Below are 19,550 nucleotides of genomic sequence, written 5' to 3' on the forward strand. Positions count from 1 at the left end.
CTGTGTGAAGATCTCCAAGCGATGTGGACCCTTGCGGACCCAACGCACCTTTCTTAAGCAGGCAACGGAGGTCCGTTTAGCTTCTTGCCTCTCCCCATCACCGAGCGCAATCCTAGATGTATCCCTATCCTATATACCCAATTTTCGAACCCACGGAGTCTTAACAGCTCCGGGGGACCTGGGAACCGAACAGAACCCACGGAGATTCAGCCACTCCATGAGGAAAGAATTGCCGAACCCGCGGAGCCTAAACCACTCCGGGGTCAAAGAACCGAGTTTGTCAGAGTCCTCCAACGAGGATTCAAGTGGAGCTGCGCCTGGAAAGCTGTCCAGCCTACACCGTGACCACCTTGGGTGTAAGTAAATAATCTTTTTAATCAACCATTACGCCTCCGTAACTGATTCTAGCTCGCGCGTACCTTACCGCCCCGCGGTTTTCTTCGGCCCCGCGTGCCCGGGCTGCTGGACACAGTCCGCGTGCGCAAAGACGGGCCCGGCTCACACATGGCGAGGATGGGATTGGGAGCCGACCCGCACACCAAACTGCTTAAAAATTGTCAATATAACAATAAAACATTGTGTTCAATTGATCCATGATTTCATTTTAATCATGGATTCTAGGGTTTTTAGTCAGAGAATTTGTGATTATCAGAGAATTTGCTCTTTTTAAACAGAGAAAACCAGGATCCCAGATGATCAACCAGGCCTCTGCATTTTTCAGAATTGCTTGATCCAATCCAAAACCAAAGCGTTAGAACTATTTACTAACCCTGAACACATTAATACTGGTACATATTTTTATAAGGCTTAGTGGATAAATTAAAGATTTATTAAAATAGTTTTCAAATATTTTGCTGGGTTATTGAGTTTTAAACTATATTAGGAGGAAATAAAATAGTAAATCCAGAAACTATTTCACCACTGCTCCAATAATCTTAGAGCAAAGTCTGAATTGTTATTTGTATTCTACTCTGTTGCTATAATTAAGTTTGTATTTTTTTAAAGAAATGGATGGGGCTATTGTAGCTTATCTATACCGACAAAATAAAAACAGAACCTTTTCTCCGCATATATGTAACAAAAATTTCTGTGTAAAATGACTTGCTATAGCTCCACAAAATTAATTTTCAATAACTCCATAAGACTTAAGAAAATTGTGGGGGGAAAAAATTTAATAGCCTGATGTTCCTGTTTTAAACTAATTTAAAATGGTATTTTCTCTCATCTCAATTTTGAAGTGATGTTAGCAACCAATGTCACACCACAAAAGATAAGTTTAGTTTTTGTGTACACTAGTGTTTGCAATTGCAGTGACTATGGTTATGCCAGAATTTAAGTGAGAAGAAATATGGTAATCTAACTGCTGTAATTTCAATGTCTAGTATTGTACAGAATAAAAAAAAAATGACTTACAGGACCAAAAACACTAAGTTCCTATCTTCTGAACAACATACAGATTTTTTTTTTTATAGTGCTGGTGGCTTGCAATAATGGATTTTGCCACTGGAGTCTTGGACCAATAGAGAGGTTTTTGGCATAGATTCTAAGAGTACACGTGGTGGACTCCTGACATCTCCTGGGTAATTTCAATCTTACTCAGATAAAAGTGCCACAAAACATAAGGGAGGAATTAGGGGAGACTGATCAGCTATGATTATGGGCTAGGTCTTCTACTCCTGACATTAAGAATCCTGGATGCAGGATAATTTACAGACTTCCATTTGAGGGGATGGGACTATCCCTAACAAGTACTAACAAGTACTATCCCTAACAAAATTGGCATAGTCCTAAACCCATGTATCCAGAGAAAATAGGGGGAGTATGCATTGCAGAAATTATCAGCATCTGCGTGAGCTTTGTCTCCTCTATTATCCAGATGCATATGCAACCTCAGATATGGGGGTGTTGGTTATTTCTATAATTTCTTTCTCTGTTTCTATTATTTCTTTCAATTTCTGTCTGAAATTGAATCACAATTTTTTGGGACATCAGAGTTTTTCAACACAGAAACATATGATATAATGAATGTAGCAACATAAATGTAAACATAATATTGAGTAGAGGAAAAAAAGCTGGAAAGAAAAAAAAATCTTTTTCTTTAATAAATGTGCCAGCAGCATCTATTTTAAATACAAATAAATACATTTGTTTGAATGTTTCCTCAGTACATATATTCCTTGTATTTTTAAATAAAATAACTATTTGCTGTTTTCTTTGTTAACTATTTTAATTTCTTCCTAGCATATAGTTTTTGAATACTTTTTACACTGTATGGCCTTTGGTTTTTTTGTGGTTTTTTTTTTTTTAAATAAAGCCTTTTTCATAGCTGTTGTGCAGGGAACTGTAATATGTTCTTTCTGCTATTAGTTTCCACAGCTACTTTAAAAGTGCTTTACTGAACTTAACAATTAGCTAATAAGCAAAACTGAGTTCCTTCATGTATCGTAATCGTAAGAAATCTCTTGAGTTGTCTAGTCTCTCTCTTATACAGGTTAGTAGTAGCAGGTTTCTACAGAATCCTTATTATCTGAATGAGACTGAAATTACCCAGGAGACTGTCAGGAGTCCACCACGTGTACCCAAAGGAATTCCTAATCTGTCACTATTATTGTATAAATCTATGGAACACCGACACCTTGAATAATGCATGTAATTATGGCGTGCCCCCACTACCAAAAGGTCAAACAAAAAAAAAGATACAGAAAAGGGCGACAAGAATGATCCAGGGTATGAAGAACTAAATTCTCTCTCCGTGCCTCTGTTAATCCTTGTTGATGCTAGAGGCATTAAGCCAGCCAGCCACTGAGGATGCAGACAGAAGTGAGAATTTTCGCCCAATCTGGCCATAGAAAGCACTTTATAGATGTGACCAAACACAAGTGCATGGCTGCAAACATCTTCAAAAATGGCCAAGCAGATGAAAATCTGACCCTTTGTTGCATGAGATATCAAAAAAAGACATTTCAAAATGCAGCAACTTCTGTAACCTGTGTCTGCAGAGCTCCCAGCTGCTTTCAGAATGGGATGGGGGGAAAGGGAACAGAGGGAGTTCAGTCTGGGTTTTTTCAGCCTCCACCCCCTCCAAAAGGGTGGGGCAGGTATATTGGATCCCCATGCCCAGATGTTGGGAGGGGGGCTCCAATTCACCCACCCCACCCTTAAGCACTGGCTGGGGAGCCCCAAGAACAAGTTCCCTCTGCTGCCTCTCTCCCCTCCCATTCTGAAAAAAGCAAGCACTGGGCACTGGCAAAGAGCTATGGCCACTGCTATGGGACCCTGACTGCAGACTCCCAGCAGGCAGCTAGATTCCTCTCACCACTGAAACCAACATGGAACTTCTGTTTGGTCTGGGGTAATGTTATAACTCAGAACTCTTTGCAGAAATCATTCTGAGTTACAGTGGGGAGCAGCACTTCTGTCTGCACCCTTAGATGTTATTCCACACCGTTTCTTTTTCTCCCCTGCAATATTCAGCAGGTTTCTTGTCCAACCGATATACCATGAGCCAGCACCCAATCTTCCATTTCTCTTGTTATCCTTTAGCTGCTTCTCAGCTGGAACCCTGGAACTTTTAATTTAAATATCAGAAGGTATGGGAAATCTTGGGTATAATTTAGCCAAAACCTAACTATGTAGGTCATAGCACGAGAGATTTTAAAGGCCAAGGCAGATCGGTCCTGCAACATATCTTAAAATGTACAAGGCGGCAGCACATAAAAGCAGTCCGAAAGCAGAAGTTTACAGGACATGTACAAGCAAAGGAAGTAAAATGACATGTGGATAGAGAAAAAAAAAACTAGCAAGGACAAATTAATTAGTGGGGAAATAAAGGGAAGGAACTAATTTTAAGGTCATACTGGGGGGGTTTTGGCTATCCAAAGGTATCCTTTACTAAACTTTCGTCTCTTAAAAGAACCTGTTTGATTATTTCTAGCCTAAACAATTATTTATGTTATGTTATGAGGCTATATCTATATATATAAAAAATCAATGGTGTAGGATGTTGTAAAAGAAGTTTTTCAGTCTTCCAAGACTTAGTTTAAAGGCTGTTAGATTTGCTACCTGCTGGTATACAGTACTGTAGATTAACATAATAGGTTGATATTAGTGTCTTTTCAAGTATGAACAAACTGAAGCAAATCCATCTTATCAGGTCCAAACGTACCTTAAAATATTTGAATCAAGGAGGTATTTTTCATTAATGCAATCTAGGGCTTGCATTAGTAGTAGCAGGAGCAGTCTTACTTTCTGCTTTCAGAAGCAGAAAGTAAGACTGTCTACTCTAACTACTACACTAATACCTGCAATATTCTACACACAGATAAAAAGAGCAGTATTCTGTCCTAAGAAACCACCCTGCAAAAAAGCAAGTTCAAATGAAATTGCTACTTATATCAAAGAAAAATGCCTTTGAGGGGGCTTCCCCCCACCTGTTAAGGTACAACTTCCTCTAAGAATTTAATATGAGCTTCTTCATGAGTAATTTAAATTTGTTTACATCACCAAAAAATAAAGTAATGGGGACAAGTTCTTAAATAAATTTGTGAATGCTAAATAGTGAGAAAAGTGTATTAGCAGAAGAACAAACTCACAGCTGGCATAGGAACGGTTGTCATCCTCACACATTTTATGCAGATGCTGATACTCTTCTTGAGCCAGCTCAAAACGCTGCTGTTTAATTTGGTAAATTTCTTTCTTGGCATTAAGTGCCTCCTGGGCAACAATTAAATATTCCTTTAGCATGCGTTCCTGCTCCCTTCTCCACTGCTCTCTTGGGTCCTCAATTTGTGTAAGCTCTGAGGGGAAAAAATGTGAAAAAATGCATGAGTCCTTTTATTCCACAAATCAAACTACTTTTGTGGCATCCAACTTGCATACCTGTGCTGACAGATACCAAACAAGAGAAATGTTTAGTATGAAAGCTGTAGTCTATCTGCAACCATGTAATTCACTATAAATGTCCACTGTAAGCACAAGTTTACTCTTGATTCTTTTCCTTACAGAGCTAAGATAAAACACAGCTAAGATGAAAAATAATGTTTTATCACAAAATAAACTCCCTCACAGACAACTTGTTTTAAAATGGTACCTTAAAGACAAACTCAGAAAAGCAAACACAGTTACATATCTCTAGTTTAAAATGACAGATATGGTAATACTCTCCACAATCAGTGCCATTCTTGTGCTGGTAATACATCTATAATAATGCCTTGTACTTGAGAAAAAAGATTGGTCAACATGATTATAAAAAGGCCTATACCCTATCTATGATATTTACTTGAATCCAAGACAAGATTTTATTTCCACATTCAAAGGGGAAACCTTTTCCTCAATTTGAATGCAAGCCAGAAGGGGGACAGGGGGTTGCTGTGGCTCAAACTCCAGCCCTGACACAGGTTCAGGGTCAAAGAGGCAGAAGCTGTCCTCCCCACCTTGGTCCACTCCATCTGGTGTCCCAGGGCTTGGTGCTGCCATGGCCACAAACACTGCTGCATGGCTGGGCCAGGGCCAGAGCTACCCTGTGCTCTGTGTCCCAGGCTAAAATGGGGCCAGAGCCACACCTGCTGGGCCCAGAGGGGGCAGAAACTAGAGATGGGGGAGGAAATGGAATAGCCCCCACCTGCTGCTGCTTTCCCCACTGTAACAGTAGGAGAGATGCATTTAAGATGACCCCCTACCCCCAGTAATCAGATGAAATATTTGATACAAAATGTAGAAGTTTTCCATGTACAGAATCTAATTATTGTGGGGGAGTTATCTTAAATTCAAAGCCATCTTGGATTTGGGTAAAATAAAGTATATTGCAAGTATCACTATTGATACCACATACCTTAAGTGATAAAAATGTACTTATGTCACTATCTTATTTTTAGTTATAATAATTAACAGTGATAATAATCATTAACTGTCATTACCTTAAGGCAAGGGTGTCAAAGGCATAGTCCATGGGGCTGGAAATTTTGCAGTAGGGTAAACAGTGGCACTGTTGATTATCACCGCTCCCAGAAACCCAGGAACTAATGCTGCTGCTGCTCATCTCTGAGCCAAATTCTCAGCCCTGTGGGTCAGATATTTGGTGACTGGATGAGCACCAGCTGCTGTGGCTGTGGAAACTGCTGCAATTAATACTGGTGCTGATTTCCCCACCACCAAATTTTCAGTCCTGTGGGCTAGATAAAATGGCTCCATATTCTGGATCTGGCCCAAAGACCTGCTCCACACTACTCATCTGGCCCATGACACTGGATGAGATGACACCCCTGTCTTAAAGGTATACAGCAGCTGTCATATAACTTGGGGAAACTTGGGGGGAGGTTAAACTTCAGTCACAGTAAGTTCCTGCAGGTTACATATACCACACAATGTATTTCTATTATGGATTCCCAAATCATTAATAAACTCTCTCTTTGGGACATCATGTAACTTGCTTCTTTGGGATATAGGGCAAGTCATGTGACAGATACGCATAATTTTAAGTAAGGAAGATATTTTCCTTTTTTTCCCCCTTTCGAACTTTGCTTTTACTGTAAATACTATAGCAGAAGGAAAAGACAACTCTTGGTAGTACTGATAACTGTGCAGAATGACACTAAGCAGATCAGAAGCGACGATGAGGATCTTGGAAAGAGGATTAAGGAGCTTGGCGCACAAGTGGTATTCTCATCAATTCTTCCTGTGGAAGGCAAGGGTCCAGGCACAGATCATCATATCCTGGAAATAAATGCATGGCTGAGGCGGTGGTGTTGACCTAAATGTTTTGGCTTCCTCAGCAACAGGAAAATGACTGTTTAACTCAGTTGGCTAGAGCGTGGTGCTAATAACACCAAGGTTGCAGGTTTGATTCCCAGTTGGACTAGATGATCTTATGAGGTCCCTTCCAGCTTTACTCTTCTATGAAATGATCTTGGGATCCACCTGACAACAGCATCATTAGATGGAGTCTGGCCAACCTAGTAAGGAGGGCTTTAAACTAAGTTCCACAGGGAATGGTGATCAAAACCCTCCAGCAACAGAGCACACAGTCCTGAGGGGGAAAAGACTCAAAACAGCAATTCAACTCTGGAAAAGGGCCAGAGAGCTACAGAACTGCAACAACTGGCACAAGAATGAAGTGAGACGGTCAAAACGCAAAATATATCCAATGCATATATACAAATGCAAGAAGTATGGGAAATAAACAAGATGAACTGGAAGCCTGCAGAAAGGAGAAAAGATTGAACAAGCAGCCAACGTGGATTTATGAAAAACCAGCGGTGCCAAACAAACCTGATATCCTTCTTTAACCAACTAATTACTTGGGTAGACAAAGGGAGCACCATGGATATAACGTATCTGGCCTTCAGCAAGGTTTTTGACAAGGTCCTGCATGACCTTCTCATAAACAAACTGGAGAAACATGGGTTAGATAAAAATACTACAAGGTGGATAGATAACTGGCTCAATAGTCGCAAGAAAAGGGTAATGATTAACAGGTCTGTAGCAAGCTGCACATAGTCGAAGCAGCAGCCCAGTTGCAGGCAGTGTTGGCTGAGACACCGTAGCATCCCCTCGCCTGGTTAGTGTTTTACTTAGGTTAAGTGAAGTGCGTAAGGTGGCACATGCCCGGAGTGAGGTGAATGCAAAAGGTTCAGGTCCGGTTGAACTCCTGAACCCTGATTACCTCATTACTCACTTTCCAGATCTGAACATGCTCAGATGAAAGGAAAGTTCTGGGTTGATTGGGCAAGCAGAATGGATTTGATTTAAATTAAATCAATTTAAAATCACTGGACAGGAAGCCTCAACTTAATCACTATTTTCTACAAAAAGTATATTCTCATTGTTTGATATAGCCTTCGTTAAAATAGTCCCAAACAGGGTCTCTTTTACAGCCTGGCAAACCTACTGCCATGATAGGTTTTCCCTTCTACCATTCCATTCCCTCACTGGATCTCAAATCAGTGGAGAGGCTATTTTCGGAAACTTTTCCCTTAAGACTTCTGGAATAATCTGCTCAAAATGTTTCTCTCCTGTTTTTACTGCCCCTCCCTGCCTGCATTTATCTCCAGACTCCTTCTCCTTGCCCAGATCTACTCCACCCCCAACAATCCTCTATTCATTTAACTTCTTGAAACTTTGCGCTGTTAGAAAGAGGTATGGGCTTCGCTCTGTGTACACAAACTTGTATTGAGACAATAGCGCTGATGAGCAGGAACAGGTTATATGAATATATTGTCTGAAATAGTATATAATTAGAAGTTATAATCCCTATTCCATAATGATCTTTGTGCTCTAACATATCTTAAATTAAAATTATCTTTATATGGGGGGGGGTTTAAAGCATCTTAACAAAAATATAAAAACTATGCTTAAGTAAAAAAAATCTGATTTAAATAAAAAACAATGGATTTTTTTTTTAATTCATTTTTTTTAAATAATGTTTCTCCACCCTTTTGGGCAGTGACTTGATTGGTTGAGTGCCGTGTGCATGATAGTGACATGTGAAAAGGGCTAATAACATGTGCACAAGCTTTTGATTGGCTGTTTTGTTGATTGACAGATGTCAGTGAATTGTCCGCATAAAAAGGACAGATTGCTCTCTGCCTGCTGCGAACTGTATTGTGGATGTCAATGTGTTCCTTGACTCGAGTGGGATTCCAGCCTGAAGTTGCGGTTGTTCCCTATAGACTAAATAGAATGGTGAAAGGTGCGCGCCTCGAATGTCATAGCTGGAGAGCTCGGGGCAGCCAATACCTGGTGGGATCCAGTGTATGCATGTACCTTACAAGTCTAAGAAGCAAAGGGTAGAGAATCATTAGGCACAACTGGTCTAGTATGTGTGGAGTGAGGATACAGGGCACCGACATCTCTTCTGTTTGGTGTTTGTGTGAGTGGTGCTGCCTGCATCTGCTGCTGATGAAGTGTGAGAGAAGCCATCATTGCTCTCTAGCACCACCTGTGTAGGGTAACTAGGGATAGTGTTGATAGTGTATTATTAGTAATTGCACATAGTTGTAATGATCATTGATTACTGTGTTGTTATTTAATACATTTTTGTTGTTACTGATACCCCTACCCAGTTGTTTGTCATTAATTATCAGGGGAGAGACAGAGACAGACAGACAGAGAGAGAGAGAGAGAGAGAGAGACAGAGACAGAGACAGAGACAGAGACAGAGACAGAGACAGAGACAGAGACAGAGACAGAGACAGAGACAGAGACAGAGACAGAGACAGAGACAGAGACAGAGACAGAGACAGAGACAGAGACAGAGACAGAGACAGAGACAGAGACAGAGACAGAGACAGAGACAGAGACAGAGACAGAGACAGAGACAGAGACAGAGACAGAGACAGAGACAGAGACAGAGACAGAGACAGAGACAGAGACAGAGACAGAGACAGAGACAGAGACAGAGACAGAGACAGAGACAGAGACAGAGACAGAGACAGAGACAGAGACAGAGACAGAGACAGAGACAGAGACAGAGACAGAGACAGAGACAGAGACAGAGACAGAGACAGAGACAGAGACAGAGACAGAGACAGAGACAGAGACAGAGACAGAGACAGAGACAGAGACAGAGACAGAGACAGAGACAGAGACAGAGACAGAGACAGAGACAGAGACAGAGACAGAGACAGAGACAGAGACAGAGACAGAGACAGAGACAGAGACAGAGACAGAGACAGAGACAGAGACAGAGACAGAGACAGAGACAGAGACAGAGACAGAGACAGAGACAGAGACAGAGACAGAGACAGAGACAGAGACAGAGACAGAGACAGAGACAGAGACAGAGACAGAGACAGAGACAGAGACAGAGACAGAGACAGAGACAGAGACAGAGACAGAGACAGAGACAGAGACAGAGACAGAGACAGAGACAGAGACAGAGACAGAGACAGAGACAGAGACAGAGACAGAGACAGAGACAGAGACAGAGACAGAGACAGAGACAGAGACAGAGACAGAGACAGAGACAGAGACAGAGACAGAGACAGAGACAGAGACAGAGACAGAGACAGAGACAGAGACAGAGAGACAGAGACAGAGACAGAGACAGAGACAGAGACAGAGAGAGAGAGAGAGAGAGAGAGAGAGAGAGAGAGACTGCAGCACCAAGCCAGAGCACTCTCTCCAGGTCCGGGAAAGAACCGCAGAGTGCAAGTTAACTCTTTACTTTATTTGGCTGGTTGCTGATTGGTGAATCATGTTGTGTCCTGAGGCACAAGTTTGCCCAGGAAATAAAGAACTGACAACCCACTACAAGGTTCATGTCAGAATGGCAGGAGGTTTCAAGTGGCAAGCCACAGGGCCTGTTCTGGACCCCCTGCTGTTCAACGTGTTTCCTAACAATTTGAGTGCTGACACAGAAAGCTTCCTGAGCAAGTTTGCAGATGATGAGAAAGGAAATATTGCAAACACACTGGAGAATACAAATGCAGAAGGCGATCAACAGATTGGGTAGTTGACTACAGCTAACAGGATGAAGCTCATCAGATAAATGCAAAGTGCTACACCTTGGGAAGAATAATCAAAAACACAATTACAAAATGGGTGACACCTGGCTGGTTGGCAGCACTAAGGAAAAGAACTTGGGTGCCTTGGTAGATCACAGACTCAACAGGAGTCTCCATTATGATGTAGCCAGGATGCAGCAATAGAAGCAGTAGGTACAAGACACAGGAAGTGATAGTGATATTTGGCCCTGGTTAGGCCTCGGCTGGAGTACTGTGCGCAATTCTGGGTAACACATTTTTAAAAGGCTATGGAGAAATTACAGAGGGTCCAGAGGCAGGCAACACAGATGATCAAGGGCTTGGAAGGCAAGTCACATGGGGAGAGGCTTACAGACTTAGGCATGTTCAGCTTGAGGAACAGGTGCTTATGAAGGGACATGATAGCGGTCTTCAAGTACCTGAAGGGCTGCCATAAAGTGGGAAAGCACCTTTTCTCTCTTGCTGCAGAGAGCAGGACACACACCAATGGCTTAAAAGTTGCAGCAAAATAAGTTTATATTGGATAGCCAGAAAACCTTCTTCACTGTTAGAACAGCAAGGCAGTGGAACACACTGCCTAGGGCAGCTGGGAACTCTCCATCACTGGAGGTGTTCCAGAAGAGATTGTACAGCCACTGGAGTCAGGGATGATCTAGGCGTAGTTATGCTTATGTTCTAGTATGAATATCTCCCATGCTTCTGGGCTTTACTGGTTGTCCCTAACCACCCCCCACCCCCCTTCTTTGCTATGTGGCAGGGTGTTTTTAAGCGTTCCCAGAGGCACTGAGCATTAGCTACAGCTAAGGTTGGGGACTTTGACCAGGGTGTGCCAATGTTCCTGCAGGGACCAAAGTTGGAGGTTCCTGGCTAAGGGGTCTTGCCCCTCTGCTCAGGGTCAGACTAATCACCACATTTGGGGTCAGGAAGGAATTTTACCCTGTGGTCAGATTGGTATAGACTGTGGGGGGTTTTGCTTTCCACTATAGCAGGGTGCATAGCCCTCTACCTGGGATCGCTCAAGCATGTACTGACATTTCACAGAAGCAGGACATTGGCTGCTAGTTCCCTGCTTTATCTGTGGCAGATTAGCGTGTTAGGCCTATGCTGCGTGAGGGTTGACAGCAGTCTTATGAGGAGTTTAAGTTATAGTTTATATGGGATGGGTTGGATATAACTGATCCCTCCTCAGGCCTCTAGGGGTCCCTTTCAACCCTAATTTCTCTATGCCTATGATTTTAATGACAGTAACCAAGAAATTAAAAACTAGATTCCTCCTCTAACTAATCTTAACAATTACCACAAAGAAAACAGGAGCTGTATTATTTAAGAATGACTTGAAATATAATTTAAAAAACTAGAAGATATCCATGAATTAAAAAAGAATGAAAATATTTAAGATGGCACAGAAATCACATCACAATAAATTATTCTTCCTAGAGTTCATCATAGAGAACAGATCCCAAGAGGAGGCTCTAGATTAAGAAGGTGCTTCACCAGCTGCCAGATGCTTAGAAAAGGCTTTGTCAGCATATAGCATCTTTCAGACAGAAAAGCTTATTCTTTGTACAATACTGACACACTTCTATGGATTGTGAAAGTTAAGGCTACTTTTGCCTGGCATAAGTATATGGAGAATAGACTGCAGTACTTACCATACAGAAACTGAAAAGGGAAAGCACTTTTAGATGTAGAGTCACTAATTTAGTTCCTTCTTAGGTGTTTGAAACTGCTATAATCATTCAAGACAGCCTAAAGCAGGGAATATGTTTTTCCCGCAACTGGTTACAGGTGATGTCAAAGGCTGTCAAAGACACTGAGGAAGAGGGAAAGGAATTTTGTGGTGGAAAGACAATGACACTTTTTAAGCAGTGGTTGAACAAGAGTCAAGCCTGCTTATGCCCACATCAACAAAATCCAAAAGTAACAGGACAAGATAGAGGTCAGGACTAGTATAGAGGTGCAAGTAACAAAAGGAGTTGGGACCTACATAGTGTGAAAGGTTCCTGCATAATTTTAAACACCTTTGACTTGATGCTGGTCTTGCATCTTATTCCAGTATTCCTTGTAACTCTTACGTACATTTCTACTATTTTGCCCACCGATAATCTAAATTCCAGCTGATATGCAGGACATAACTAGGAATCAGTAAGTAAGGATGGAAAAGGTCTAAGCAGCCAGTCTTATCCTCCCACTGGATAACAATCATATACTTAATGTCGTATACTTAGACTTCAGGAAGGCCTTCAATACGGTATCCCACCCCATACTGGTGAGCAAGTTAAGAGGCTGTGACTTGGATGACTACACAGTCCGGTGGGTGGCGAATTGGCTGGAGGGCCGCACCCAGAGAGTCGTGGTGGATGGGTCGGTTTCAACCTGGAAGGGTGTGGGAAGTGGGGTCCCACAGGGTTCGGTCCTTGGACCGATACTCTTTAATGTCTTCATCAGTGACTTGGACGAGGGAGTGAAATGTACTCTGTCCAAGTTTGCAGATGACACAAAACTATGGGGAGAAGTGGACACGCCGGAGGGCAGGGAACAGCTGCAAGCAGATCTGGACAAGTGGGCAGAAAACAACAGAATGCAGTTCAACAAGGAGAAATGCAAAGTGCTTCACCTAGGGAGGAAAAATTTCCAGCACACCTACAGCCTAGGGAATGACCTGCTGGGTGGCACGGAAGTGGAAAGGGAACTTGGAGTCCTAGTGGACTCTAAGAAGAACATGAGTCGGCAGTGTGACGAAGCCATCAGAAAAGCCAATGGCAATTTATCGTGCCTCAGGAGATGCATGACGAATAGGTCCAAGGAGGTGATACTTCCCCTCTATCGGGCGCTGGTCAGACCGCAGTTGGAGTACTGCGTGCAATTCTGGGCACCGCACTTCAAGAGGGATGCGGATAACCTGGAGAGGGTCCAGAGAAGGGCCACTCGTATGGTTAAGGGCCTACAGACCAAGCCTTACGAGGACAGACTAGAGAAACTGGATCTATTCAGCCTCCGCAAGAGAAGGTTGAGAGGCGACCTTGTGGCTGCCTATAAGTTCATCACGGGGGCACAGAAGGGAATTGGTGAGTATTTATTCACCAAGGCGCCCCCGGGGGTTACAAGAAATAATGGCCACAAGCTAGCAGAGAGCAGATTTAGATTGGACATTAGGAAGAACTTCTTCACAGTTAGAGTGGCCAGGGTCTGGAACGGGCTCCCAAGGGAGGTGGTGCTCTCCCCTACCCTGGGGGTCTTCAAGAGGAGGTTAGATGAGTATCTAGCTGGGGTCATCTAGACCCAGCACTCTTCCCTGCTTATGCAGGGGGTCGGACTCGATGATTTATTGAGGTCCCTTCCGACCCTAACATCTATGAATCCTCCAAAAGTTACCATGACTTTTTTTTAGGGTCTATCTCAGAACTTTCAACTAATAGATTCTTTCAAAATCCCTGTCACTGTCTAGGTCTATGCTCAAGGTAGGTGCATTACGCCCATTTTAATATCCTATTTTCCCCTAAAAGAATGCATCAATACAAGCTTTTTCAATATTTTGTAGTATCCACAGTTTAAAACTAGATAAAGTTTTCTTGTAGTAGGTCTCATGAATGTTATATACTAATAAAGCACCACCTCAACATTCCTACAGTGTTACTCCCTTCAGATATCCAAGGATTGCATTATTCTAGGGACAGCAAACTCATTCTGTAGCAAACACCCAGTTACCATTTAAGATACTAATCTGTGGTTCACAAATAATTAGTTATTACGCAAGAGGCAAATTTTGCAGCTTAATTAACTGCACCGAGTCTTTCTAAGTAAGGAAATATATTACATAAAGATTTTCTCAATATAAACCTTTACGAAATCTCCATTTCTCTAGCTTTAACTTACTTATCTGCTTATTTCCCTTCCACAATTAACTCTAACCTACTCTGACCAAAATTCCCCCTCTCCCCCTTTCACCTATTAGCCCACTAAGGCAATTTTTCTAGTATGTCGGTTGGGAAATTCTGCCCCATATTATTTCTCATTGGGAAGAGCTCTTCAAATACCCCTTTGATCTTTACCACTCTACAACGCATTTGGAGAAAATCTTCTGGTCATCCCCTCTCTACAATAGAGCTCAGAGGTGGCAGAAATGATAGGGAGAGGGAGAAGTAACTATCCCCTTGACTTATAGCTTAGAACAGGGGTCGCTAACCAATAGCCTATGAAACCCTGGATCCAGCCCATGGATATGGGACTTCAGCAGTATTCAGAGATGGGATGTTTTGGTTACAGGTGCTCTCATGATGCCACGGGGACAAGCATTGGCTGTGAGCTCTCCCCGTGCCACCCTGGAGACAAGCAGCAGCAACAGCCAAGTCTTAGCATTCCCCCTGCCCATCTCATACCTAAGCTGGATCATTCTGGCCCACAGCTGAAATAAAGGTTGCCTACGCCTCGCTAAGAATGCTACAACTACACTGGTAAAGAAAGGGAGTAGGTAAAAAAAATTAACTCTGTCACCTATAACCAACTACCCCATCAGCTCCTCCCACTCAAGCTCACATTTTGACTCTCCACGGCTTTGGATGGCTGAGAAGTGTGAAGAAGGATCTGCAAGTTGGCTGCCAAATTTTCTTAATCTGATTTTACACATAGACTGTATTTTCAATACCTTTGCTCCAGTTCCTAACACTATTAGGAACAAAGAAAAAGAAGTTTGAAAATCTAAATTAAGAAATTTTATTCTACAGGGCAATGACTATTATTCCTATCAAAACTCATTATACCTATCTTATTTACCTGCATACCAGACACACTCCCCAAAAATTAGCCCTCCAAAATTGGGGTGCATATCTTAAGTTGGAAGCTGATTTTTCTGAGCAGAATAGAAGCATGAAGAAGCTATAAAATGGCTCCTGTTTCTTTTCCTTCTCTCCTCATACCCCCAGAAGCTGCTTAAAGGAGGGGCAGAGTCTTGTAGCTTTAACCCTTTCATAGTTGAATTGGAGCAGGGACAGATGTAACCTTCAGCTCACTCACCCTCCCTTTCCTGTTCAGGCAAAAGCAGTCAATTAAGCTGTGAAAAGGTTTTCCTGAACAGGAAAGGGAGGGTGAAAGCAAGCTGAAGATTAGGAGCAAGGACAGAGCCATATGGCAATAACTCTGGAATTTTTTTTAACCCCTATATTCTGACGCCTTCCTTAAAACTAAGATGTGTCTTATTTGGGGTCACTGGGTATGTTAGAAATACAATGGTAAGATTTAATTAGCCCTTTTTAACCATGGGTTCACTTAGTTCACTATGATTTAAGTCCTTTACCAAAAAACAAAAAGATTAATGAGAATGTCCTGAATTATGTATCCTATATGTATATACAAAATGCATGTTGATGGTTGTGACTAGAATAAGCATGTGGGCATCACATTCACTATTGTAGTCTGATGAAACGTTTATCTTTCATTAGTTTTCAGCAGTAACAAATAAAAGGATTCAGGACAGCCTAAGTGAAAATTATTAACAATATTCTTTAATACCTGACTTGATTTTTCCCTTGAACTGTTGGCTAAATTATTTATACTTCCAGTGACTGTATTAATGACTGTTTAAAGATTTTAAAATGTGGGCCTTTGTTTTAAATGGAGGAAAGGGGGGGAGAGAAGTCTTCCATACAACAACAAAACTGTATTTTTATTTAACAATCATCACCCAAAAAAAATGCAAAGCAATTCTGAAGTTTGCCTCACAGATTAAATATTTTTTTAAACTTTAATACTGACTAGCAAACAGTGTTGAAGTCATTTTTGTAGTGAGGACCATTGCTTTAACTGCTTGTATTGCTACCTCCTCCTCTTCTGTCCACATGCTAGCTGCCAGTTCCCACAATACTGAAAGCATTCATTCAGTGATAAGAAGCTTAATGATGGCAGCACTGCAGAAACAGCAGCAATAGTACAAAGCTGTAAAGATAAGACATATACTTTTAAAGTATTGGCAAGTATGCTAGACAACCATGATATGAAGCTCAGCAAAGGTCCAACAGCAACAATGATGGAAATATTTCCTCCTCCATTCTCTAAAAATGTAATGTCAGTATCTAGTTGTCTGTTTCACTGTACTGTTTAGCTATGCATAAGCACAGAATATTTGGTGCTTAGAAGAGGACTAGACTTCTGATTTAACTAAAAAGCTACAATAGATACATCCTTGAATAATGTTAAAAAATTGAGAGGAAAAGTTTTTTTGAGATATCTTTTATTAGACCAACCATATAGTTGAGAAAGATGTTGGACAAACTTTCAGGAAAGGAATTTTATACCAAACAGCTTGTCTAACATCTCTCCGATATACACTTGGTCCAATAAAAGATGCCACAAAAACCCCTTGCCTCCTGTACATTTCACAAACCATCATGGTTACAACATTTTAAGCAGAGTAGACAAAAAATTGCTAACTAGCTACTACTGTACAGTGAAACAATGCCACATGCACTCTCAGGCTGTTTTGTTTGTTTTTTCAAAAGGCATGAGAATCAACTATGGGCACTGAAAAGATACAAGACAGGGGCTAGGGTGACACAGGCACTAAGGCAGCCCAGAGGTCAAAGTTCAAGGACACATCAGGAGTGCTCATGATGTTGCCCTGTCAGCTTCCAATGAATTTATGAAATCTGCTAAATACCTTGCCAAAAGGACATTAAAAAGGAAAGGAAAAGTTCAATACATACACAAAACTAAGTATGAAAACACTAACACCTGGAGTATCACACAGCTCCTCAATACTTTTCTACGAAAACAAGGATTTTTAGCATTGATTAGGAATGTCCATGTTGGAAATTCTTTCTGAATAAATATTTTTTTCTGAGGTAAAGTTAGGAACACTGTATGTCACCTAGCCACAGTAACACCATTTTTCACCCACAGATGTTAGAACACTTTATAAGAGGAAAGTATTATCCCCATTTGAAAGATGGGGAAACAGACACGGCAAGAAGAGACTTGCCCAAATTCTCAGAGTGACTTGAAATTCAAATTAGTATCATCATAAATGTAGTTGGTGTTACTGCTAACATCTGCTTGTGAATATTCATAAAAGTAATCAAACTGCTACTCACGATTTATATGGTCCATATAATAAACTCCGATCTGTTGATCGTAAACAGTTTCCCATCCTAAAGGAAGCTCATCGCCAACACAGTCAGCAAATGTTAATGGCTTTGTAATCCTGTAAAAGCATAAATGAAAATAAATTCAGGATGTGCAATGAATGCTACTAAGTTTTTTTTATTATTATTTCTTTATTGTCCAATAGAACAGGTAAAAGTAACAGACCACCTCTACAATTTGACTCAAGTTAAGATATATAAATTGCTAGGGTGACACTGACAATAAACTACAAATGACAATTTCATTGTAAAAATGTGAGCTGAGAGACTCTCCCCAAACAGGTAAGACAACTTTTCCCTTTAAGTTCTGTGTTTAATGATTTAATTATGATGGTATGTAGTCCTGCCAGTTTTCCCAATACAGCAGTAACAATGTAAAAGCAGAGCTGGAATTCACCACTCTTGACAACTGTTAGGAATTTACAGCTTCCAGGTTTTCAGAACGTCAAAAAAGTAGAATTTGCGATCCACAGAAGCTCAAATGTAAATATACATTTCTGCCTTTTTCAAAGTTGCCCATATACAACTATTTGTGAAGTACTATAATTTCAAAACAGGACAACCTATTCCGCCACACTCCCTAGCAAAAGGGAGGGGATGGAGGGAAGGGGAGAAATCACTAAAGATGTTAAAAGCGTTTTGATATTCATGGATTAAAGGATATAAATATCACTATTACTGGTAAAAGCAATACTAACTAAATATTTTGAATATCCTATCACATCTACAGCTACTACTTAACAGATCAACAGTAATAAATAAAATAAAGAATTTTTAACATTTATCTGAGTACTGGTAAAGTGTCATTTTCCTACTATTCCATGCACCACAGATTCTACATTTGTTCTGCTCTCAAAAAAAAAAAAAAAAAAAATCAAACCTATAGAAAAAATTAAGACAAACAATGGAAAAGAAAAAGATGGGCAGAATCAAATGCTTGAGACTTGTACCATATTTATTTTCTAAAGAATCATTCCAGTAATCTGTTAGTCAATCGATCACTTTACTTGAGTTTCTAAATAAAGTTGTTGTTTTTTTTAAATGAGCTAACTATTCAATGAACTCAACTACAAAGGGAAAAAAAATCTATGCTTTATTATAAACAAAATACATGGCAATTCATCATTTTTTTCAAGCATTTACAGAATTCAGTTCAATGGTCAATTTCATAAATATAAGCATTCAATAGACAGGTCAGTTCTAACTTAACATACTTTAAATGAAGCATACTCACCACATCTTGCATAAGAGCAATTTCTAGATTAGTATATAAACGTGCAATAGTCAATTAAGCTCCCCTCTCACATATGAGGATTTGGACCACATGGCTAGGGACACATATTACAAATAAACCAGTTTAAGTGATCAGAAACTGGTTTAAGCCTGTAACAGAACAGATGTTCAGTGCACATAAACCAGTTTGAAAATGGCTGAAACTAGTTTGAGATAAACCTAGTTGAATGTAGTACCAGACATAACTGATTTAGTTCAAACTGGTTTATACAATGTCTGTCCCAGACCCCTTGCTGGTTTAAGACAAACCAGACACCCCCAGCATCCCAGCATGCTCTCTGGGCTAGGCGGGGCTCTCCGCTCCGCAGCAGGGCTGGCCCCTCCCCTCTGCTCCTTGGCTGCAGCTACCCCCTCCCCCTCACCACTCCCTGTTAAGCAGGAATTCCCCCCTCCCTTCTGCCTTGCTGAGGAGATGTCTGTCTATTAGCTACAGAGATATGGGTTTTCCGGAAAATTTTGAATTAAAAAATTTTCTGCAAAATTTTTCAATGCCCTAAGTAGAGCGTGATCTGATTTAGCATGTTTATTTGACATACATTTAGTAAACAAAACTAAAAGAGTACCCCATGTTAAGTTTATGTCCCAATAGCCACAAGTATTTGAACTGAAATATTTGATTAGGAAAAAATTAAATACAGCA

General features: G+C 40.9%; 1 protein-coding gene across 4 annotated transcripts in view; it reads right to left on the minus strand.

The window, feature by feature from the left end:
* The window catches only part of WWC3 (WWC family member 3), a 126,382-nt gene extending 108,702 nt beyond the window's left edge, over positions 1–17,680 (minus strand). For 2 of the 4 annotated variants that reach the window (XM_025202527.1, XM_025202526.1), the window contains exons 1-3: positions 17,567–17,680; positions 16,233–16,412; positions 4,593–4,796 (exon numbers count right to left, since the gene is read on the minus strand). In XM_025202527.1, coding sequence (XP_025058312.1) covers positions 4,593–4,796; positions 16,233–16,350 — 322 coding nt within the window. In that variant the 5' untranslated portion in view covers positions 16,351–16,412; positions 17,567–17,680. Of the gene's footprint in view, positions 1–4,592; positions 4,797–16,232; positions 16,413–17,566 lie in introns of those variants that run through there. The other 2 variants (XM_025202528.1, XM_025202529.1) reach the window with 2 other exon arrangements.
* Positions 17,681–19,550: the final 1,870 nt, after the last annotated feature.

Source organism: Alligator sinensis, unplaced genomic scaffold, assembly GCF_000455745.1.
Source record: "Alligator sinensis unplaced genomic scaffold, ASM45574v1 scaffold312_1, whole genome shotgun sequence".
Taxonomy (NCBI): Eukaryota; Metazoa; Chordata; order Crocodylia; family Alligatoridae; genus Alligator; species Alligator sinensis.